Raw genomic sequence first — 25,676 nt, 5'->3', positions numbered from 1 at the left:
GATTAGTTTATGCCGTTTCGGATTACAGTTATGCGAACAAAGATAATATTCTCTGTGAGCTCTGCTCAGCTGAGTATAAAAGTGGGCGTGGTTATTATCCGATTACACTCATTTTCAATACCAATCTATTCTGGGTCCAGATAAGTTCGTGTATCAAATTTGGTGAAGATATCTCAATATTTACTCAAATTGTCGTGTTGGTGGACAAACGGACGGACGGACGGACGGATATGGCTTAATCAATTTTTTTTTCGATACTGATGATTTTGATATGGAAGTATATATCTATCTCGATTCCTTTATACCTGTACAACCAACCGTTATCCAATCAAAGTTATAATACCCTGTATACAAATACAGCTGGGTATAAAAAACACAAGCAGGATAGCCTAGTGGTTAAGGCAACTGCATTTTCACCGAGTGATTCGCTGTTAATATCGGTGAAAGCATTGCTAACATTACGAAATGGCCTAATGATGATTACGTGGCGGTTTTCGAAATGGTACCATCGCAAAATGCCAGTAAATGTTTCTTTCTTTGCAGTTTATCTTAGAAAACATATAATTGAATACTCAATTATTATAAGCCGGTGTTAAGCGCACAAATTCTTAAATAATAAGTGTAATTTGAACACACCATAACACACAAATTAACATAGAGACAGAACTTCTCAATTGTGTTGTCAGTGTAGAAATGAGATAAACTGAAATAAACAAGAAAAGAAATACAAGCAGAATAGCTTAGTGGTTAAGGTAACTGCAGTTTCACCATGTGATTCGCGGTTTGAATCTCGGTGAAGTCTTTGATAACATTACGAAATTGCCTCATGATTATTACGTGGCGGTTTTCGAAAGGGCACCATCGCAATATGCCAGTAAATGTTTCGTTATTTTCAGTTTCTCTTAGAAAACATAATAATTGATATTCAATTATTATAAGCCGGTGTTAAGCTCATGAATTCCTAAATAATAAGTATAAATTTAACACACCATTAAACAAACAAAAATAAATATGTAAAACTGAGCCCGAGTTTCCAAAGCTTCTCATTCGCAATGAAAAAGGAACTTTACAAAAGCAAATATACATAACACACAAGTTAATATAGATACAGAATGTAACTTTTTGTTGTTGTGTTGTCCTGTTAATAAATACAAGTTTTTGGCTTTCCATATTATTTAGTTAATTATTTTGAAAAATGGAAAGATTGTAAAGCTATGACCACATCGAAAACTTGGTCCCAGAATAGCAATTGTAGTTTGTAAGACTGTGGCAAATTGAATCATAGTCGCCCGAATAACCAATGGTCTTACGAAGGATTTTTGTGTTTCCAAAGACAGTTTTGTGGTGAAATGCAGATTTACCGACTACGTGGCTTACCTTCCGCCATAAATGTCTTGTGTTAACGGTGTACTCTCGTCGTCTGTGAAATTGTCATCACTATCGCCGGTGTTCCCAGGTGGCTCTAAAGGTCGGTGTCTTATCACAGACATTTCCAGTCAGCGTTCCTTTTATCACAGAAACTTGGCGGTATTTCGTCTACGATGATTTGTCTGAAATAATATACATTAAACAATTTGTATGATTTAAGTTGGAATAAATAAGAAAGTCTTAGTAATAAATCCTTATTTTTCAATATTATACTTATGCTAAATGAAATCCGATGAAGATATAAGTTCGATGACGAGATGATCCTGAACCACGTACAAGCTTAACAAACCTACAAAAAAACTATTAATAGCTTAAAACTGATAGTAGAATACAAGTCAGCAATTAACTAGTTAAAAAGTCGTGCAGAGTTCCTCATAGAAACCGCCTCTTTCTTGTCAAACAATAATGAACATTAGTTTATTTGGCGGTGGTCGCCGTGGTGTGATTGTAGCGTGCTGCGCCTACCTCATCGAAGGATTTTTTTTGAATTATAACAAGTTTTTCTAAAGGCGGCCCCCCTCTGCAGTGGCATACACTCCGAGAGTATTTCTACCATAAAAAAATTTTCAGTGAAAATTCATATGCCTTGCAGATCCTCTTCGGAGTCGACATGAAACATGTTTGCACGATGCAAATTGGAAGAGAAGCTCCGCCTAATTCTCCTCGGAGATAAATCATACCATGTATTTTGTTTAAGCTTATTTGGCTTATTTGCCATCAACTTATTAACTTGTGTCTTTTCTTGCTCGAAAGTGTAAAACTGGTAGCTCAAGCTGTTTTCCCACTACATTCGTAGGTTAATAAACGATAAACGATTGAGACTAGAATCTGATAACCTTTTCCAGAATACACATTTTTATGCCTAGCCCACTAGTCCAGACAGTATTTTTTATACTCAGCGTGCTTTGCACACAGAGTATATTAACTTTGATTGAATAACGGTTGGTTTTACAGGTATAAAGAAATCGAGATAGATATAGACTTCCATTTATGAAAATTATCAGTATCGAAAAAAAATTTGATTGAGCCATGTCCGTCCGTTCTTCCGTCCCCACGTCCGCCCGTTAGCACGATAACTGGAGTAAATATTGAGATATCTTCACCAAATTTGGTACACTAGCTTATCTGGACCCAGAATAGATTGGTATTGAAAATGAGCGAAATCGGATGATAACCACGCCCACTTTTTTTATATACATATACAATTTTCGAAAACACAAAAAAGCTGATAATTTAGTAAATAATACACCCAGAACATTGAAATTTGATATGTTAACTGATATTGAGACTCTTGATAAAAATTTGGAGCATTTTTGAAGCATGGGCGTGGCACCGCCCACTTTTGATAAAATCAATTTTACAGTAATTATTAATCATAAATCAAAAATCTTTAAACCTATCGTAACAAAATTCGGCAGAGAGGTTGCCTTTACTATAAGGAATGCTTCCAAGAAAAATTAACGAAATCGGTTAAGTACCACGCCCACTTTTATATAAAAGATTTTTAAAAGGGTCGTAGACGAAAATAATATGCTATATCTTAGCAAAAAAAGCTTTGTATCGATGGAACTTTACTTTCTAAATTGAATTATAAGATCAAATTGGAAAACACTAAAATTTTTGAAAATGGGTGTGGCTCCGCATCTTTTACGACTAAGCAATTTTCTGTTTCGGGAGCCATAACTCGAAGAAAAATTAACATATCGTAATGAAATTGTGTACACATATTTTCCTTATAGCATATAATATTTCTAGTAAAAATGGACGGGATCGATTAAAGACCACGGCAGCTTAGACATAAAACAAGTTTAAATGGGTCGTAGGCTAAAATAATAAGCTATAACTTATCAAAAAATAGTTTTGAAACAATGATATTTCACTTATCAAGTTTTATTGTAAGAGGAAATGTGGAGATATTTTTTTTTAAGCGGGCGGTGCCCCGTGTTATGAAGAAAAGTAATTTATCTGAAAGGAAATGTACAATTGAAGCTCACGCTGAGTATATAATGTTCGGTTACACCCGAACTTAGACACTTTTACTTGTTTTTATTTACAGTTCACAGTTGCGCTTATAAAAGAAAGAAAAAGAAAAATAATAACAAAAGATGGTATACATGTGCATCAATTAAATTCAACACTTTGGAAATTCTAATGTTTACAAAATAATGAGTAAAATTTTGTAGTTGATAAGTTTTAAAAGGCCGCCGCCGTGGTGTGACGGTAACATGCTCACATTGAAGATCCCACGCCCCATGCAAAACAACATCAATATTCTTGAAACAAGTTTTTCGATTAGAAGAAAATGTCGGTGTTGGCAAGCTCTCCGAATGTATTCCGCCATGAAAATTTCTCAGTGAAAACTCAGCTGCCCTGCAGATGCCGTTCGGAGTCATAAAACAAGTAGGTCCCGTCCCGCCAATTTGCAGGAAAAATTAAAAGGAACACGACGCAATTTGGAAGAGAGAAGCTCGGCCTAAAATCTCTTCGCAGGTTATAGCGCCTTATATTTTTTGTTTTTAAGTTTAAAAAATTAAAAGAAAAAGCAAAAATAAGAGACAAAGAAACGACCTTGTGTATGGCAGGAAATTAATAACTATAAATTCTTATGAGTGTTGTTTCAAGATCATATAAATGGAATCTATTAAAATGTATAATAAAATTAAAATTTTTCGATACCGAAATCATAACTTTGGAATAAAAATATTGTCACTTCTTTTGGAAAGGTATTAACGTGAGGACGATGTTTTAACATGTTCTGGCAATTTATTTAACTATTTTATTCCATAATTTATTAAGGAATTTGTACTTTTCCCGGTTCTGGAAAATGTAGTCCTATATCTTTTGTTCATCGAAGACTATATACTGGACCATCTATTGTACTGAGGCAAACATTATGCTTTGAGTTTATTTTTTATTTTGAAAACTACTTAATGTGATTGTAAAATGCATATTTTTTAAATGTCAAGCCTGTTTTCATATAGGGTAGCAGAAGAAGCTCTTATTACTTATAGACTCCCAAGTTCGTTTACTTTAATTTCTGCACACTGACTCCAGATTGGGTTTAAATAGCAGATTCGGCGCATGAAATATGCATTATAGAGTGGCCACAGTTGTTTTAGGGAAATAAGATTTCTATTCTAGTAGAGTGCAAAGTTAAATGGGACGAGTTTCAGTTTTAAATTATTTATTTGTTCACTCCAACTTAAGCTGGAGTCGAACCAGATACCTAAGTACTTTAGCTTTTATACCCCGCAAACCTTGACATTTATTATTACATTATCCATGAAAACCAATCCGTGTCCGGCAGCGGTTTGAAATTTTTAAATATTAAAAATAAGATTTTTGCTAGATTAGTTTTTTATATTATAACTTAATTGAAGGTTGAAACACCTTAAAATAAGTAAGACAGACAGATACCTATCCAAAGATAAAAAAAATCCATTATGCTTGCACGTCATTGATTCTGGCAGATCCCGATGCCAGGATATCCACTCCGTATTCCCTCCAAGAGTCTATGTTTAATAAAAAATGGTAAACGCGTACCTGTACACCTAGAGTATATTTCAATTTGAAATAATCAAAAAGAAACATATAAAACGTTGTAACTCACTATTTTATTCAGCTTAAAGGGTAGTATGCAGTTCGTAGGAAAACCTAAAAGTCTATATACAATTGCACTCATAAAAATTTCGTTATTCAAATTTTTTTTTGCAGTACCCATCTCTAAACGCCAACGCGGAGAAAACCGGTAATATTTACTAGGAAACATAGGGCCCTAATTGGACTAAGCCCAAGCTTGCAGGGGTAACCCTACAGGAACAATAAAGCACGAAATATCTAGGAGTTATACCAGATAGTAAGTTATCGTGGAAAACCCATGTGGAAGAGGGACCGAAGAAATCCTCCGCGGCAAAGCACGCATTCAAGGGGATGTACGCATGCAGTGGCGTAACAATAGGGTGGCGGGGCTGGCAAAATACCACGGGCCCCCGTTCAAAGAGGGCCCAGAGCCAAGAGACCGCAAGCTCAGAAATATTTTTTTACATTCCACCTGAGTATTTAATTTTATTTGAAAATTATATTTTTAATTAATCTGCTTAAGGAAAGTAAAGAATATAATACAATTTCAAGCTAATCGTTAAGCATTTCAACAAAACTAACAACGTGACATCAGGACGGACAATGCCACAGCTGTTTCGTTGTAGTTCTATAAATAGAACAAAAGCAACAACACCAAGTTTCTTTGAAACTGCCTTATCAACGCAAAATTTTACTACATGATGACATTATGCCCAGTGTATAAAAGAAAATATGCAAAGAAGGCAATTGGGATAAGGTTTACAATTGAGGCATGACGTGGCTTAATGCGTTTGCAACACTTCAACCATCGTAGGAGTGCGGGTTCAAATCCCACTTCCGAGAGAAAAGGCTTTGAAGAGATTTGCAAGGTATAATCGAAACAGCTGTCGCCTTGTCCGTCCTGACGTCACGTTGTTTACAATTTTCCCAAATTATTAAATAAATTATAAATCAGAAATTGCTTCAAATATATGTTTTCATACAATTAAAGCAATAAGGGCAATTCCCGCTTAAACTCATATAAACAAAAGGATGTTGATTAATTTTTAAAGATGTATACATTACACGAGAGAGAAGTTATTGATATGCAACATTTTTTTGCTTTAAATGTCCGGTTTGTTGAAGTTCAAAAAGCGTTAATGAAAACATTCAGTGAAATTGCAAATTAAATGAAAGAAATGGATCTGTTTCGCTCAAAAAGAAGATCCAAAACTACAATTTTGTTATATTATTGGTTCTCCATAGCAAGATCCTACTTACTATCGATGCAGCCTATAAAGCACTTCAGTTTAAAGCCACCGATCTCTCAAATGCCTTAAACCGTTTGAAAATTTGTTTAGACGAATGGGAAAGGTATTGACATGAATTTGAAAATTTAAGAATGAAGCAGAAAAATTATCCATCACCCCTAAATTTTCTAAAACTCGCCAGAAAATGGTGAAAAGCCATTTTGATGAGCTTTGCGAAGATGAGCGTCTCCAAGATCCGGAAAGTTTGTTCAAAGTGAATATATTTTATCGAGTATTGGACTCATGATAAACCAACTGAAATGGCGTTTCATTCCAATCAGAACCGAGGGTGGTTTTTACTGATCGATTTGTGTGGCTGACTGGGGCCGGTAAAAATCTGTAATTTTAGTCGATTGACCTTCTTTGTGGGTTTGTTGTTTTGGTGAGTTAATTGTTTTCTGTTTATTTGTTGTTGTGTGTTTGTCTGTTGTACATGTGTGATTACTTTGTTTCTTGTAAACAAGTTTTAAAGGCTCGAATATTGTGTCAGAAATTGTGTTTATCTGTTCGTTTATTATTCTACCATCGAATGTTTTCTGTTTGTAGATTTCCATGTTTTCGAGTACGTTGAGACGTCGGCCTTTTGTTGTATGTGAAGAACCCTAACTGTTTTATTGATGTTTGCTGGGGAACATTCATTCTCGACCATGTGATTCGCGAAGTTAGACTCGGGTATAATGTTTGGATTCCGTATTTTTGAATGCTGTGTTAATGTTTTATTATTTAAAGAAATTTCCCAATTTATATGTTGCTTTTCCAGTATATGTCATAGTCGTCCAACTATTATTTTCCTTTTCATTATTTCTTTTTGGTTCTCCATTTGTCCTTCTTACATTAAGTAATAATAATACTAAAAGCTAGAAAATAATTAGGAGGATTATCACACTCCTCATTAATCTAGGGCGTAGACCAGACAATTAAATAAAAGCACTTCGATTTTTTTCATATGTCGCTTTCTATTCATGTATGTAATATGTGTTCCAAATATGAGCCTAAACGGAGCACAAATACGATTTTTTGAAATATTTCGATCCATGCGCCACTTATCGGAGTTTTTTTTTCTTATTATTGCAGTGTCATCGGGTTCTGAACTCTATTCCAAGTTTCAAGCTTGTAGCTTATCGGGAAGTTACTTAAATTTTAATTACATAATTCGTAAACAACGACCGGCCGGCCGCTACACAAAGTCAAGCCAAATAAGACCATTTAAAAAGACATATCTGAACCATTTGCCAGAGAAATTCTCAGTTTTCGACTCACTTTCAGAGACGAAATAAGAAAATCGTTGTTTATTAGAGACCTTGCTGATTAATTAATAATAATAAATCATTCTATGTCATCAAAATCATCTTTTTTTCTGGAAGTATACACTGCACTCATATATGTTATACTCCTCATATACAACGTGTAAAAGTACGTAGACCAAAAATCGACAGGGCTATGCAGATAATCAATGCTAAAATAACGGTAGCTCTAAAAACTATCCGGGTAGCAGCATTGCATGCAGACCTAGTGGCCAAAAACGTAGCGTTAGCAACTGCAAGAAGTCTGGACACGGCTTGAGTGCAGGCCTTATGGCCATAGTAGCATATCACCATCGAATATAGTGTGAACGGACTTCATTGCCCGTGCCTAAGCTTCGAAGATCATCTTGGAACCGCAATTGAGCCGGTTGGCGAAAGAGTGCAAAAATGGCAATACACACTCAAGCAGGAAAGGCGAGGAAAAAACTCGGGCTGAAAAATTTCTAGGTTCATGTGTAAATCCCACGACGTCAGATTGACAAAATTGCTTTATCTCTAAAGAAATGTAGACTTAAGGCTCACGGTGGTCATATTAAGTGGACACTCGTCAGTAACAGCAGCTGCAGGAAGAAACGGTTGAGCACGTTCTGTGTTCGTGTCCTGTGCTAGCCAGGCCAAGGTTCCAGCTATTAAGAGCGGCACAGTTGCCAGATCATGATTATTATTCGCCAAGAGGAAGGAGTTATTTTATAACAAACAAATTCTGGTAACACTATGGACACAATCAGTCAATGTGAGGCATTTATAGACCGGCCAGTTCAACCTCCCTATCCCACCTAGCTCTAAAGAAATGTCTACTACCTTTTTGTAAAGATTATGAAGAAGTTCACTTGGCAACTCTAGTTTTGCTGATTTGATAGTGTTTTATTTCTTAAAGAAAAAGTGACATGTCTGAAGGCAAATAAATAAACAAGGTTAGACTTTCACTAAAATTCAATAGTCTATGTGCATTGTGCGTCATTCACACTTCGTCGTCAAATGTGGTCAGATACCAAAAAAAATTTTAATCGATACCTTTGTAACGAGTGCTGAGTAGGTACCGGAAAAAATTAGTTATATAGAACCACCGTACCCTTTCTGCTCTCAAGGTATAAGAGCCGTATGCTCTCTAAGGGAAACCCAAAATTCCAAACAAAATGACATTCAAGAAATGCTCAAGAAAATCTCGTGTGTCAAATTTTTTTGTAGTATGCAAAGAAATTTCTACTACTATTTTCTGACGATTTTTTGGAACAAATTCACCCGACAACTATGGTTTGAAGAAAATGAAATAATTGATTAAGCATTGAAGTGTGGAATTGGGCCAAATTTCTTTTTAATTTTTTTCTTGCATAAAGAGCTGCTTCGGCCGTTTTTGGTAATAAAACAAAAATGTATTGTATTTGATATCTTCTTTGAAGTTTATGGCGTTTCTCAAGTGTTGTTGTATACGTAAGGTTTCCAGTGTTAGTCGTCGTTTTTCTTTTCTCTCTATGGCCAATATTGTAGCGTTGGTGAAATCAGGTGTGTGATTGCTTCTTGTGGGGTGTTTTGCCAGTGCTGTTGGATCCTTTTTGTTTTGGCCTCCATTTCATGTTCATGTAGTCTTATACTCAACAATCTTTTTGTAGTGCCAACGTAGCTCTTGTTGCATTCGGCATTTTCCTTGCCTTTACACTTTATTTCATATACCACATTATTCTGATCTTCTATTCGAATTCTGTCTTTAGTTTTGGTAAATATTTTGTTTAGGGTGCTAAACCACAAAACTTATGTTTTCCTTTTCTACAATTCTTTTTAGTGTTTGATTGTTTGTCGTGCCCTGGTGCGTATGTAACGCCAGTATATTTTTTGTTGAATTCTTTTGCTGTGTTTTTTGTTGTTATTCGAACTTCTAATATTATTTAATGTCGTTTCCATGTGCCGTTTTACGAGTGCAGCCGGGTAGCTATTTTTGAAAATAATATTTCTTATTTTCTATTGTTTTCTGCTATAAATTCATTATCGCTTAGAATCTTTAAGAACATAGAAATATTCAAAGAAAGCAATCCCAGAAGATTCTTAAATTATGTCTTCAGGACAACAACTATTTCACATACAAAAATACTTTTTACCTTTAATTTCAGTAATTTTGGGCGAATTGTTGAAATTTAAATATTTTGATTCTCAGAGCTTTAAGGCCGTTAGTGAAAGACAAAAACTATGTTTTTTCTTGTTCTCCTTTCACATTAAAATATCATTTAAATGTGACTAAAACAATAACAATAATAAACAACACAACATCCTTCACATTTAAAAAGTTCGACTGCATCCATTGCCTCGTACATTGTGATTGATTGCAGTCACGTAGGCACAGTTTATGTGATCCACATCTTCTTTGAAATTCATCGTTTTGTTTACTTTTTGTTGTATGCGCAGCCTTTCTGATGTTAATCTCGTTTTCTCTCTTCTCTCAATATCTATAATTATCGTGTTTTCAAAATCTACTGTATGGCCTGAGCTAGTCAGGTGCTCAGCAAACGCTGTAGTGGTTTTTTTGTTTTTCGATTCGGTTTTATGCTCATTTATTCTTATGTTTAAAGATCTCTTCGTGGTTGCAATATATATTTTATCACATTCTTCTCCTATTGCTCCATTGCACTTTATTTCATAGTCGTATTGTTGGTCTTTTTTTATCTTGTCCTTTCTTTGTGTAAATATTGTGCTAAGTGTTTGGTTTGGTTTGTGTGCAATTTTTGTGTTGTTGTTCTTTGTAAAGCTTGGCATTGATTTGTTGCCTGTTAGCCCTGGTATGTATTTTACGCCTGTGTATATTTTATTTTCGTTGTCAGGTCTTAAGCTTACATTACTTCGCGCATTGTTAAGTATGTTTGCCTTGGCTGTTGTAATCCATGCCTCTATGAGTTTATTAGGGTAGGCATTTTTGTATAAAATATTTTTGATTCGTCGTTCGTTTTCTTTCATGAACTCCTGTTCATTTGACGGTGGTCGCTGTGATGTGATTGTAGCGTGCTGCGCCTACCACATCGAAGGTATTGTTTTTGTCAATTATAACAAGTTTTTCTAAAGGAGGCCCCCTGCAGTGGCATACACTCGGAGAGTATTTCTACGATGAAAAGATTTTCAGTGAAAATTCATATGCCTTGCAGATCCCCTTCGGAGTCGACATGAAACATTGGAAGAAAAGCTCCGCCTAAATCTCCTCGGAGGTAAATCATGCCATGTATTTTGTTTAAGTTTATTTGGCTTATTTGCCATCAACTTATTAACTTGTATCTTTTCTTGCTTGAAAGTGTAAAACTGATAGCTCAAGCTGTTTTCCCCACTACATTCGTAGGTTAATAAACGATAAACGATTGAGACTAGAATCTAATAACCTTTTCCAGAATACACATTTGTATGCCCAGCCCACTAGTCCAGACAGTATTTTTTATACCCATATATCAAAATTATCAGTATCGAAAAAAAATTTGATTGAGCCATGTCCGTCCGTTCTTCCGTCCGTCCGTCCGTCCGCCCGTTAGCACGATAACTGGAGTAAATATTGAGATATCTTCACCAAATTTGGTACACTAGCTTATCTTGATCCAGAATAGATTGGTATTGAAAATGAGCGAAATCGGATGATAACCACGCCCACTTTTTATATATACATATAAAATTTTCGAAAACACAAAAAACATGATAATTTAGTAAATAATACACCCAGAATATTGAAATTTGATATGTTAACTGATATTGAGACTCTTGATAAAAATTTGGAGCATTTTTGGAGCATGGGCGTGGCACCGCCCACTTTTGATAAAATCAATTTTAAAAATATTATTAATCATAAATCAAAAATCGTTAAACCTATCTTAACAAAATTCGGCAGAGAGGTTGCCTTTACTATAAGGAATGCTTCGAAGAAAAATTAACGAAATCGGTTAAGTACCACGCCCACTTTTATATAAAAGATTTTTAAAAGGGTCGTAGACGAAAATAATAAGCTATATCTTAGCAAAAAAAGCTTTGTATCAATAGAATTTTACTTTCTAAATTGAATTATAACATCAAATTTGAAAACACTAAATTTTTTGAAAATGGGTGTGGCACCGCATCTTTAACGACTAAGCAATTTTCTATATTTCGGGAGCCATAACTCAAAGAAAAATTAACATATCGTAATGAAATTGTGTACACATATTTTTCTTATAGCATATAATATTTCTAGTAAAAATGGACGGGGTCAGTTAAAGACCACGGCAGCTCAGATATAAAACAAGTTTAAAAGGGTCGTAGGCTAGAATAATAAGCTATAACTTAGCAAAAAATAGTTTTGAATCAATGATGTTTCACTTATCAAGTTTTATTGTAAGAGGAAATGTGGAGACATTTTTTTAAACGGACGGTGCCCCGTGTTATGTAGAAAAGTAATTTATCTGAAAGGAAATGTAAAATTGAAGCTCACGCTGAGTATATAATGTTCGGTTACACCCGAACTTAGACACCTTTACTTGTTTTTATTTACAGTTCACAGTTGCGCTTATAAAAGAAAGAAAAAGAAAAGATTAAACACTTTGGAAATTCTAATGTTTACAAAATAATGAGTAAAATTTTGTAGTTGGTAAGTTTTAAAAGGCCGCCGCCGTGGTGTGACGGTAACATGCTCCGCATACCACATTGACGATCCCACGCCCCGTGCAAAGCAACATCAAAATTCTTAAAACAAGTTTTTCGATTGGAAGAAAATGTTTATAAGCGTCGGTGTTTGGCAAGCTCTCCGAATGTATTTCTGCCATGAAAACTTCTCAGTGAAAACTCAGCTGCCCTGCAGATGCCGTTCGGAGTCATAAAACAAGTAGGTCCCGTCCCGCCAATTTGCAGGAAAAATTAAAAGGAACACGACGCAATTTGGAAGAGAGAAGCTCGGCCTAAAATCTCTTCGCAGGTTATAGCGCCTTACATTTTTTGTTTTTAAGTTTAAAAAATTAAAAGAAAAAGCAAAAATAAGAGACAAAGAAAGGACCTTGTGTATGGCAGGAAATTAATAACTATAAATTCTTATGAGTGTTGTTTCAAGATCATATAAATGGAATCTATTAAAATGTATAATAAAATTAAAACTTGTCGATACCGAAATCATAACTTTGGAATAAAAATATCGTCACTTCTTTTGGAAAGGTATTACCGTAAGGACGATGTTTTAACATGTTCTGGCAATTTATTGAACTATTTTATTCCATAATTTATTAAGGAATTTGTACTTTTCCCGGTTCTGAAAAATCTAGTCCTATATCTTTTGTTCATCGAAGACTATATACTGGACCATCTATTGTACTGAGGCAAAGATTATGCTTTGAGTTTATTTTTTATTTTGAAAACTACTGAAGCATATATGACACTACTTTAATTTTGCTTGGATTCCAAGCTAAAAAAAACTGACGAATCTTTATCGGAACTTCAAAACACAAAAACAATTTCTATCATGAAAAAGCGAGACCACTATTCCCCCATAATTAGCGAGTTTGGCATGTTTTTGTTTATGTATTACATTTTATTTTTACATTAACGTTTTTAACAATAAAAACAATGCAAATAACACGCGAAAATTATTTCGGTCTCTAAAGGTTCACTTTTTTCACAAGAAAGTTGATTTTAATTTTGTTTTTATGCACCAAATTTTCAAACTAAAAACAAATTTTCATTTGTCAGAAAAAAAATAAAGAAAAAACGGCCGAATGTCAAAAAAACCTATCGAAAAACGAACTGGCTCGTTTGTTTTTAATGAACTATATTGTATTTCTTGTATTTCGTTAGTTTTTTGAAATATAGTTTGCACACTTACACCAGTACTGAAGCCGCATTAGGAGGGAGTGCGACAAAAAATTGAAGATAAAATACAAGAAAAAATACACGAAAATAAAGTAGTCTCATATAGGTATTAGTGTGGTTGTAAAATGCATATTTTTTTAATGTGTAGCCTGTTTTCATATAGGGTGGCAGAAGAAGTTCTTATTACTTATAGGCTCCCTAGTTCGTTTATTTTAATTTCTGCACACTGACCCCATATTGGGTTTAAATAGCAGATTTGGGGCATTGTAAGGATCCCTTTATATGAACCTCTGAAGAAAATGTAAATTTGTAAAATGGACGTGCGCTTGCACGCGCAACGCACTCCACATAAAACATCCAACACCAAACACAGTGTTTTAATTTATATTTTAAGTACTTTTATTTTTGTTAGTTCTAGTTTTTGCGTTTAATAAATAATTTTAAAACAATCGACTTAGTTCTTTTATTTTTGGGTTTTTTAAATATTTTAGTTTTAGTTTACATGCACTTGTTGGTGTGTTGAAGTCCAATCTTTTTTAATAATCATTCTGCGAGCCGAATTGCTCTGTTTTCAAGTTGTTCCAACACCTGTTGTTCGTTCATCGTAGACAACGGGTGTTGCAGCAATTTGGAAACGGGGTGATATTTTTATTATTTATTAAGTCTCTGTTATATCATCCTTTTTGGGGAAAAGAAGAATTGACAAAGTGATCAGTTTTGTCACATTCTACTTGCCCATAAACTTGTAAAATTGTTGCGAACAAACGAATATATTTACATTAGGGTGTTCCTCCCCTTTTGAATGCGTTGGTCGGAACCATTTTTGATACTTATTGAAAAAGATTTTATACTTATAATACTCAAATTGTAGTTACATTTTTGTAGTTCATTGTAACTTAAATAAAAGCTATAAATATTAATAACATTTTAATTTACTACAATATACATATGTTGAATGTTTCTTTGTAAGTATTTATGTTTGATATATTCAATTTAAAGTTTTACATTTTTATTACATATTATATATGGTTTTTTTTTTTTTTGTTGTTTTAGCAATTAAGAAATACCCTTTTCTTTTTAAATATTAAACATTTTGTGCTATTTTCCTTTTTTTTTTGTTTTAACAGTTTTTGAGCCTTCGTTGCTGCTTAAATGCTAGTAAAAAAAACTTTTTTTTTCAATCAAATTTTAAAGTTTAATCAAAATATTAAAATAACTTTAATTTACTTTACTTAGCCGATTTGTATGTACAACGTGTTCTTTATTTTTAACTTCATCGAAAATAGTTACGTTAGGTTCGTTAATTTTAGTTATAATAAACGGACCTTGATAAATATTTTCGTGTTTATGATGTGGTTCTTTCTGTAAAAGTACTTTATCTCCGATTTTGACAACTAAAGGACGTGCCGTTTTGTCATACAGGTTTTTACTTTGTAACTTATTTTTATTAATCAGGTTTTGTGCCATTTTGTGCGTTTTCTGCATCCTAAACTTAACTTCTCGTAGTATTGTGTAGGAAAGTAAAGTATTTTAAATAAACATCCGAATCAGAAAAAGTATCTTTTAAATATACACATAAGTATTCATTAAAAACTCTATGATTACGTTCAATCGTGCCAACAGTTTCGTGATGGTATGCAAGTTAAGTATGTACTTTCAATTTTAAATAAAACAATATACTTTATTTGTATCTATATGTACTTTAATGAATTCTAAACTGAAGTTCATATGCTTCAGTGTAATAGAAGACTAACCTATTTCTATGCTTAATCGTCTATTTATATGCTCTGGTTTCTTTTGTTTAGTGGCTGCTGATAATGTTCAAAAAAGGATCTTGCTGATAATAGCCGTGTTTTTTAACACGCGCGTATACGTTTCGTTTGCGCGTGTTAAAAAACGCCTATCTTCGCTTAGATAATGCTTAGGAGACCCATCTAGCGGCTGTGGTAAAACAACTAGCTACAGCAACAGGGTGTACCGAAAAGCGGAGACGCAACGCTCTGATGGCCATAGGGTATAACATATAGCTGAATCAGTTGCGATGAATTGTGGACACACATATAATACATAGAATTAGTGTACAGGGTGAAACAAAGACACATATTTCAGTTACATCTGAGTATAATGCGTATTGAAATTTAGTAGGACAAAATTTATGCGCAGCAATTTCAGAGGTGTATTTATAGTTTGTCTCTTAGCAGTCAATATAAAGTTTAAGCGTAAACGGATATACGCGTGTTAAAAAACACGGCTAATGTTTAAGTAGAAATCTTATCTATGCTTACAATGGTTGAATAGGAATCTTTTGTTCGCTGATAATATTTTATTTGGTTTTGTTTATGTTTTGTTTATGTTTGTATTTGGTTTATGTTTAAATAGAAATCTTATCTTTGCTTACAATGTTTTGGTTTCTGATAATGGTTAATAGATAGATAGACAATGTTTAAAGAGGACCATACTTTTTATGTAAACTACTGATTCTATATCATACATGGGATGTTGTTATCGGTACAGTAGTGTATTTTCTGTTGCACTAACTCTCCTCCCTCTTAAAATTAAATGTCCTTATTTACAATTTGGACTCTAGTAATTTTTGTTTTCTTTCTTCATGGTCTTTTTGACATTGTATTAGTGCTCTTTGATAAAGTATATTCCTTCTCCTTACTCTAAATTCTAATAATAGTTTGGTTATTGTGATTAATAGGGTTATAATTAATATAGTTATAAATGTAGTCTTGATTGGATTTTGTTCAATTGGTACAAATATGGATAATATTTCGTCTAGATTATTGAACTTGTATTCTGATTGAGATTCTAAGTATTCTAATATATCTAGATTTTCTTTATGCTTTTTATGGAGTATTTTTACCATAGTTTCCCTAATGTTTATATATACTTCGTTATTTAATGTTATATTGGTTTTGAAATAAATTGAAAAATCTCCATCTAAAATCTCGTTGTTTAATATATTCAATCCGCTAATAATAATGTTTCCGTTACCATAATTAATAACGGGTGGATTCTTTTCTTTTATCATTTTACATTGAGCATTATTTTTCTCTAATATTTGTATTGTACATCCGTCCTTTTTATTCTGCTTACATATAGTTTGATCTATAAAATCTTTACATTTATTGATTCTTACGTATTGATTTCCTTTACATAAAGCAATATTTTTATCCATAACTAATTTTCCTTTTTTTGAAGCTAATGAGTGGATGTAGAATTGTTCACATTTTTCTTTGATTTTTGGGTATTTGTAAACTGATACAAAGTTTTGTTTGAATTTAACAATTTTAATTTCTGCATATTCTAAAATATTTATGGTTAAAACATTTGTTTTTTCTTTCGCAATGATTTCTGTAATTTCTTCTAAGTCCAATGAAGTTGACAGGAAGTTGTTATTTTTTGCTAAATTAATTGTAGTTAGGAGAGTATTAAGTTCATTGTAGACTTCTGTGAGTATTAATTTTTCAGAGAAATCCTTGGGGTTTAATTTGTTTAACATTTTTTCGAAATTACTATTTATTATTTTTTGTTTATTGTGTCCCTCAATTAGTTGATTGATTCTTGTCTGTATCTCTACTTCATCATCGTGGTCTGGTGTACCTGTTATCCATTTTAATATTGTCCCTAAAGCGTTTAATCCTCTTTTAAATCTATTAACTGGATTAATCTGTTTTGTTAATATTTCAATTTTTCGGTGTAATATTTTCACTTCAGGATTTGAATCTAAATTATATTTTGAGTTTAATATATTTTGGTAAGGTGTTAATATTCTAGTTAAATTTGTAATATGATATAAATAATCATAGCTATCAAATATAAAAGCTGGATTCGTTTCTATTAATATATAATCTTTTCCTTTCAGGTCTGTAATACTTGTGTCTGAACTAATTCTGTTTATGCACAGCAAGATTATTATTATTGTGAGATTCATTTCTAGTTCGTACGGATGTTATCTTTAAGTATTATTCTTTTATCAGTTGTTGTGACTGTTTTACCGTTATCCTGTTCAATTATTTTTTTCATAAATCTATCGTGTTTTTTATTTCTTCGGCTTCTCTTAACGTAAATAATATCACCTTTCTCGTAAATAATTTGTTTGTTCGGTGCCTTCTGTTGGGTGATATCTCTTTCTTGCTTATAACGAATTCTGTTTCTGATGACTGTATAGTCGTATCCTCCCCTGTTGAAAAAAACGTCCTCGGGTTTATGTCCTGTGACCGAGTGAATGGTTTTATTGTACTGTCGTACTGCTTCGAATATTACCTCTTCGTGTTTACCTTTGGTTTCCTTTACTAGTAAGTTAGTTAGCTCCACTATTGTGCTGTGCGTCCGCTCTACTTGACCGTTCGTTGTCGAATGTTGTGGTGGCACTGCTGTGTGCTGTATATGTAGTCGATCGTATAAGGATTTTGCTACTACATTAACATATGTCGGGTCGTTATCAGTTGTTAGGTTCGTTGCGTATGGGAATATTTGGGATAGTATTTCATTCAAATATATGTATGAGTTTTTCTTATCTGGTATTTTTCTTATATAGCAGAATTTTGAGTATCTATCTACTGTAGTTATATATATTTGGTTGTCCAAAAAAAATGTATCCATGTGCAGATGTGTACCTACTTCATTTGGTATTGGTGTTTTTCCGTAAAGTAATTTATTAGGACGTCTGTCGTATTTACATTTTTTACATATCTCACATATTTGTGCTTCCTTCTTTGCCATATCTCGCATGTTAGGCCAGTAATAGCTCTCAGACAGTTCTTTTATATTATTTCTATAATTTCTATGTGCTCTTCTGTGTATTTGTTCAATTATCTCATTCTGTTCATTTTCGTCAGTGATGTCTCTGACTAATTCATTTGTTATTACAAAAGTAGTGATTGGGAAAGTTTGTACTAGTGTAGTTTTTATTTTGTATAGAATTTCTTCGGTAGTGATTATGGCGTTAACATTGTTTGGGTGTAGTACGCCTTTAATATCACTTAACAATTGTTCTATAGTTGTGAAGTATATGGTATGTCTAAATTTTCCGATTATATTTTTACTTTCTATTCTTACTAATCCATTGTTAGTTTGGATAATAATTTGATTATTAAAATGGTTTAAGCTAGTGCCTACCCTTCTTATGGTTTCAGTGGGTGAGCTGAGTTGAGAGTGCTGCGATTCTGAGTCGGTTAATTGATTAATTTGTTGCCGACTTAGTGCATCCGCAACGATGTTTTGAGAACCTGGTTTGTATACCAATTTGGCACCGTATTCTTCTATTTGGTTTTTCCACCTTTTTAATTTATTATTAGGGTTCTTCTCTGAAATAGAGTAGGTTAAGGACTGATGATCCGTATAGATTGTAAGGTCTGATCGACCATATAAATAGTTTCTGAGTTTTTGTAGTGCCCAAATTATAGCTAATAACTCTTTTTCGTTTGTGCTATATTTTTGTTCCGTCTCGCTTAGTGTTCTGGATATAAAACAAATGGGATTTCTACCTTGGGATAACACAGCTCCTATGGCAAAATTACTTGCGTCCGTGGTTAAATCAAAGGGTTTATTGAAATCGGGTTGAAAGAGTTCGACTTGTGCTTGTAATTCCTTTTTTAATATATTCATCGCTTTTATGGCTTCCTCATCTAATTTTATTTGCATTCTTTCACTTTGCTTTTTCTTTACGATACCGTTTTCTCCTCTTAAAAACAATGTTAGAGGTTTGGTAATCTTGGCGTAGTCTTTGATGAATTTTCTATAATATCCTGCTAGCCCTAAAAATGATCTTAATTCTTTCAGATTCATAGGCACAGGGTAGTTTTTTATGGTCTCAATTTTTTGTGGGTCTACAGTTATTCTGTTATGTTTAATAATATGTCCTAAATATTCAGTGCTGTCTTTAAAAAAATGAGATTTTTCATATGAAATCTTCATATTTGCTTGACGCAGTGCATTTATAACAATTCTTATGTGTTCCATATGTTCATCATGTGAGGATGAATATATTAACACATCGTCTATATATACATGTAACAATTTTCCTATGTAATTTCTTAATATGTCATCTACGCATCTTTGAAATATTGAAGGTGCATTATTTAGTCCAAACGGCAGCCTTAAGAATTCATATTTTGCTCCGTTTATGCTAAAGGCTGTCTTTTCGGTGTCTGACTCCTTGATTTTTATCTGATGGAAACCTGCTTCCAAATCTAGGGTTGTAAAAACAGTTGCTTTACCTAAATTCTGTATTGTCATGTTGACATCAGGTATGGGATATCTATCGGTAATGGTTTCGCTATTCAATTTCTGGAAGTCTATGACCATTCTTCTCTTAGGGTTTCCTAACTCGTCAGTTCCTTTCTTTGCTACAGTCCAAACGGGTGAGTTATAGGGACTCTTACTGGGTTTAATTATATTATTCTCTAGCATTTTATTTATTTCTTTATTTATGAAATTATTGTCTGAAAAGGGGTAAGGGTACTGTTTCGTCCATATTGGCTCTTCAGTTTTAGTGCGAATCGGGGCTTCAATTGTTGTTGTAAATGGTAAAATAGGATTTGTTTCCTCATTAATTCTCATAATTTCTTCAACCTCTTTTTTATATTTGCTCTCATCTATTGTGAAATTTACTTGACTGACATCCATTTCTTTTTTCTTCTGCTCTGTTCTACTGACATACATCATTTTATATTCGAACAGATCTATCTTAGCCTTCATTTCTCTCAAGGATTGTTCTCCTAATATCATATCAAATTCTTTTAATTATTCCATTTCAAAAAGTACTAATTCTTGTCCTAGCATTCTTATCTTCTTAGCTGAGTTTATTGTGTTTGAACCATTCAGAGTTCTACTAACAAATTGTTTAACTGGAAAGGTCTTTCCATTTGGAATATTTTTCCTAATATAATTTAATGTCGAGCCTGTGTCTATTAAAACTAAAAGTTTTTTATTATTATGTAAAATAATCTGAAGACACGGCAGATTATTTACTCGTCTAAAAAAGTAGCTCTATTTTCAAATTCACTTTCATCTATATTTACCTTTAATGACTGATCACTATTATTATCCGTTATTTGATTGATCCTTTGTAGTTTCTGCGGTACTGTATTATATCTTGATGACGTTGGTTGGTGGTTTCGTTTAAATGGCTCTCCTCTATTGGGATTAAAAGGTGCATATCCTGCTCTTTGTCGTTCATAGTTGTTTCTGAAAGGATTCTGTTGATACGATTGCTGTTGTTGATGCTGATTATTCGTGGATTGCCGGAATCTTCCTATTGATGTATCCACGTCCATTGGTGTCGGGTTTGATCTTCCCATATGGGGAATAGGTTGAACTCCTGGTTGATGCCTCCTTTCATATTGTGGCTGTTTAGGGTAGTTATACGCTTCTCGTCGTATCGGATTATTCTGCCTTTTATAAAGAATCTCCGTGGCAATTGCGTATGCACTTTCTAAATCTCTTGGTTTTGCTGCATATAATGTGTGTTGAGTAAATTCATCATTTATGCCATTGCGGAAGCAATCTATGGCCATTTCTTTTGTGACCTGCTGTAGAGAGTGAGTATTCCCTGGGTAATCAATTTCACATTTAGTCATTGCTAAATTAAAGATTTGACAGATCTTGCTGTGGAATTCGGATAGCGACTGTTTTCCTTGTATTTGTCTTTTCATTTCCTCTATGAGGGCGTTATAGCTTCTAGTATCGGCGTAGCTGTAATCTATGCGATTGAGTATTGCTTGTAAGTGGAACACTGTGCCATGATTCTGTAGAAGAGTTGCTGGTTCTCCTTCGATCTTCGTGTGACGTATTATAAATAATGCATCATAATATGGTTTGGTATTAATAAAGGCTTCTATGGGACTCATTGCTGATATAATGGTTGCCCTCCATGTCCTGTATTTGGAAGTGTTTCCGTTGAACACTGGTAGCCGTTCGAATAGTCTCAGATTTATTTCATTTGCATTGTTTATCCTGGGACTTATCGGTTGGAATTCTTCGATATTAGGTACTTGCGCTTGCCGCAGCTGGGCTAATTGTGCTTCTATAGCGGCATGAGCTTGTTCCAAGGTTACTAACCTTGCTTCCATAATGATTCCCCTGCTTTGGTCAAACACTTGTAATCGTTTTTTGCGGAAGAGGTCCAGTTTTATTTTCTGGTTCTCCTTGTCCTCTTCTTCAGGACGTGTGGAATTTGATTTTTTTTGGGCTTCCTTTTATTATTCACTTATTGAGCCCGCAGTTAAGTATGTATGTGTACTTTAATGAATTCTAAACTGAAGTTCATATGCTTCAGTGTAATAGAAGACTAACCTATTTCTATGCTTAATCGTCTATTTATATGCTCTGGTTTCTTTTGTTTAGTGGCTGCTGATAATGTTCAAAAAAAGGATCTTGCTGATAATGTTTAAGTAGAAATCTTATCTATGCTTACAATGGTTGAATAGGAATCTTTTGTTCGCTGATAATATTTTATTTGGTTTTGTTTATGTTTTGTTTATGTTTGTATTTGGTTTATGTTTAAATAGAAATCTTATCTTTGCTTACAATGTTTTGGTTTCTGATAATGGTTAATAGATAGATAGACAATGTTTAAAGAGGACCATACTTTTTATGTAAACTACTGATTCTATATCATACATGGGATGATGTTATCGGTACAGTAGTGTATTTTCTGTTGCACTAACTTGCAGTTGAAAAATTATGTTCAATATTTAGAAGTTTAGTTAATTCTTTAAATAATTAATTTTTAAATTCTGTACCTAAATCTAATTTTATGGCATTAATTGTGCCGTATGTCAAAATGAAGCCTTCAAAGATTGCTGAAGCGATTGTTTTGCCGATTTGTCTGGCACAGCGACTGTTACCACGTATTTAGTCATGTCGCAAATCATGGTAAGTGCGAAGTTGTTACCATATTTGGACTCAGGTAGGGGTCCTATTGTGTCAATTACTAGTATATCAAATGGTTTACAAGGAGTTTTTGTTAAAACTAGTTTTTCTTTTATTTTAGGATTAACCTTGTTTAAAAGACAATCTTTACAATTTTTGATATATTTCGATATATCACGAGTCATGTTCTTCCAATAAAATTTTGTTCGTAGTTTTGCGTAAAGTCTTTTCATTCCGCAATGTCCACCAGAAATGGGATCATTATGGTAAATTTTCATAAGTTTTAATTTTGTATCTTCATCTGTTACTGTCTCCACTGGATCTGTTAAAATAATTTCTAATGATTTTAGAACTTTATTTCCAATATTTTTGAAAATTGTAAAGGTATAATGCTCGAACAAAATATCGTTTTTACGCCATTCAATTTGCTTAATTTTGCGTTTGCCGGCTTCTGATTCAAGCCTCCAAAGTAAATTCTCTAAAGTCATTATTTCGTTACCAAGCTCAAAACTAGGTAACTCGAGTTTCTTATGTTTAATATGCGCAAAAATTCTTAAACTTGTTGTTTTATTATTTTTATAGTACGTAATTGCAGATCTTATCCGTGGAACTTTTTTCGAAAAGTTAAATGAAAATTGGTCGTAGACATGTAAAATGAGTTGTTTTTCATCGTTTTTGTCTGTTTTATATGAAGATTATTGTCGTTTTGCCGTTTTGTCATTGATCTTGTCTGAACTGCTAAAATTTGTTTGTTCGATTCCTTGATCTCATCGATTGTAATACGCGATAGTGCATCAGCACCACCGTTTGATTTACCCTTAATATATACAATATTGAAATTATATTCAGCTAGTTCTAGTCTTATTCTTGAAAGTTTTGATGATGGTTCTTTCATATTGAATAAGTATACTAGAGGTCTATGATCTTACTTTACAATAAAATGGGTGCCATAAACGTATGGTCGAAATTGCTTGATTGCAAAGCAAATAGCTAAAAACTCTAATTCTATAATGGATGTTTTCTGTTCGGCTTTATTAAATGCTTTAGAAGCGAAACAAATTGGTAAATCACTACCTTGCTGTTCTTGGCTCAAAATAGCACCACATCCAGTTGTGGAAGCATCAACTGTAATAATGAATTGTTTAGTTAAATCTGGATATTGAAGTAATTTTGATGAAAGTAGCGCTGCTTTCAAAGATAAAAATACTCTTTCGCACTCTACATCCCATACAAATTCAACTCTTTTTCTGCTTAATCGATTCACAGGCGCTGCCATAGATGCAAAATTAGGTATAAACCGTCTGTAATAGTTTGCAAACGCGACGAATCGTTGTACCGCGTCTTTATCAGTCGATTTTGTATCCTTTTTAATTGCGTTTATTTTAGAGTCGTCTGGCAACAAACTTTGGCTGAACATTTATGACCTAAAAATGTAACTTCTGGTCGTAAAAAGTTGCATTTATTTGGGTTAAGTTTGAGATTGAAAGATCTACAAGTATTGAAAACTTTTGAAAGATTTTTAATATGGTGTGCTTCACTACAACCTATGACGATAATATCGTCGACGTATAAAAATGCGACGTTGGGTGGTATACCCGAAAAAGCTATTGTCATCATTCGTGAGAATGAATTTGGTGCTATGTTTAAACCGAATGGAAGCACTTTCCATCTAAATGCACCTCGGTCAGTGCTGAAAGAAGTAATGTCGCGTGAGTCAGGATGCAAGGGGATTTGATGAAATCCCGAGAAAAGATCTAATGTGGAAAAATACTTTGCTGTACCAAGATTGTCTAAAATATCGTCAACTCTAGCTATTTTATTTATTTATCAGCAATGAGTTTTTTGTTTACCGTGCGAAAATCTACGCACATACGATATGCTTTTTGACCATTAGTATCTTTCTTTGGGACTACAATCAAAGGACTATTGTAATTGGAATAACTGGGTTCAATCAAATCGTTGTCTAATAATTTATTTACTTGGCGATTTATTTCTTCGCGTTGAGAGTATGGCAATCGATAGTTTTTAACATATACCGGTTCGTTGTCTGTCAACCTTAATTTTTGCTCGTAGAAGTTGTTTAAAGTCATTTTGTCCGTGTCGAGAGCGAAAATGTCGGCATAATCTATGCAAAGGTCAATTAATTTACTTTGAGCATGTTGAGGTATTTGATTTTTTTAAATTGAAATAAGTTTTTTCGTTCGTTTCTCTTCTGTTTCTGTCTTGTTAATTGTTTAAACATTGTAGTTTGAAAGTTTTCTGTCCGAATACTTTTTCTTTTCACATTCTTTACATCATCCGTGGTGTTTATGACTAATTATTGGGTTAATGGAATTAACAATGCACCTACTGTAAAAGCACCTTTTTCAATTTCCTGCGAGTCCACGCAAAGTGGCTCGGTTGAATCTCCTAAATCAAAAAGTCTGAATATTTCACATCTGGGAGGGATGATACAACTGTCGCTTTCTGTCCCGTGCAGGATTGGTATCGCGACTTTTTCATTGTCTACCCAAAAGGAAATACTATTTCTTTCACAATTAATAATGCATTTGTTAATTTTCAGAAAATCTTTACCCAGTATGAAATCGGATGGAATATTACATGTAATATATGTTTAATAGAAAAGTTTGAAAATTTTAAATTTGCTGTAATTTTACCTAAAGTGGAAACTGAATTAGAAGTGACACCGGTAATGTTAATAATGTCGTATGTATTTAAGGAAATATTACTGTCTATACATGATATTTTTATTAGAGAAATGTCGGCTTGATTGTCTGCTACGAAAGAACAAAATTTTTGTGACTCGTTAAGTTGTAATTCTGTGAAATCTGAATAATTTAGGTTTAAACAATAGATGCCTATTGGTGAGGGAAATTCGCTTACTCGGTTAGTTCGTCCTCCCCCAGTGTTCGCTCCCGAGGGGCACTCGCGTTTAAAGCGCGTACGTTTGCATTTCTACCTCTTCCGTTGGATGATATTGCATTGTTACTTCTATTGTTAATATTGCTTATATTAGAATCTGTATTTGAACGCGTATTACTATTGCTGCTACTTTGGTATCTATTTCCGTTATGATTCCTATATCTTTGATTATTGTTGCCGTTATAGTTACTATTGTATGATAATGAACTATTATTATTTCTATAACCAGTATAGCCACGGTTTGGGTAAAAACCTCGATAACTATCACGTGAATTTCTGAATGTACTGTTACCACGTGATCGAAAAGCTAGAACCTGACGTTCAGTTACTTCGTTGTTTTGTTCTACAATTAATTTCGCTACTACGTCTTTCGGATCAGTAAATGCCGTTGAGGCTAAAATGGCACAAATGTCCGAAATGTCATCGCAAATATCCACCAACATGTCATCAAAACTAGAGGAACAGAAAACGTATATGT

The 25,676-nt window shown here is 33.5% G+C and overlaps 1 protein-coding gene across 3 annotated transcripts in view; it reads right to left on the bottom strand.

The window, feature by feature from the left end:
- Window positions 1-25,676, bottom strand: part of kkv (hyaluronan synthase-like protein kkv) — an 885,043-nt gene that overhangs the window by 759,582 nt on the left and 99,785 nt on the right. For all 3 annotated transcript variants that reach the window (XM_067759857.1, XM_067759855.1, XM_067759856.1), the window contains exon 2: window positions 1,378-1,550. In XM_067759857.1, coding sequence (XP_067615958.1) covers window positions 1,378-1,490 — 113 coding nt within the window. In that variant the 5' untranslated portion in view covers window positions 1,491-1,550. The remainder of the gene's footprint in view (window positions 1-1,377; window positions 1,551-25,676) is intronic.

This window comes from Eurosta solidaginis, chromosome 1, assembly GCF_040869045.1.
Source record: "Eurosta solidaginis isolate ZX-2024a chromosome 1, ASM4086904v1, whole genome shotgun sequence".
Lineage (NCBI taxonomy): Eukaryota > Metazoa > Arthropoda > Insecta > Diptera > Tephritidae > Eurosta > Eurosta solidaginis.
Note: the sequence above shows the minus strand (reverse complement) of the source record. Positions and strands in the feature narration are given on the sequence as shown.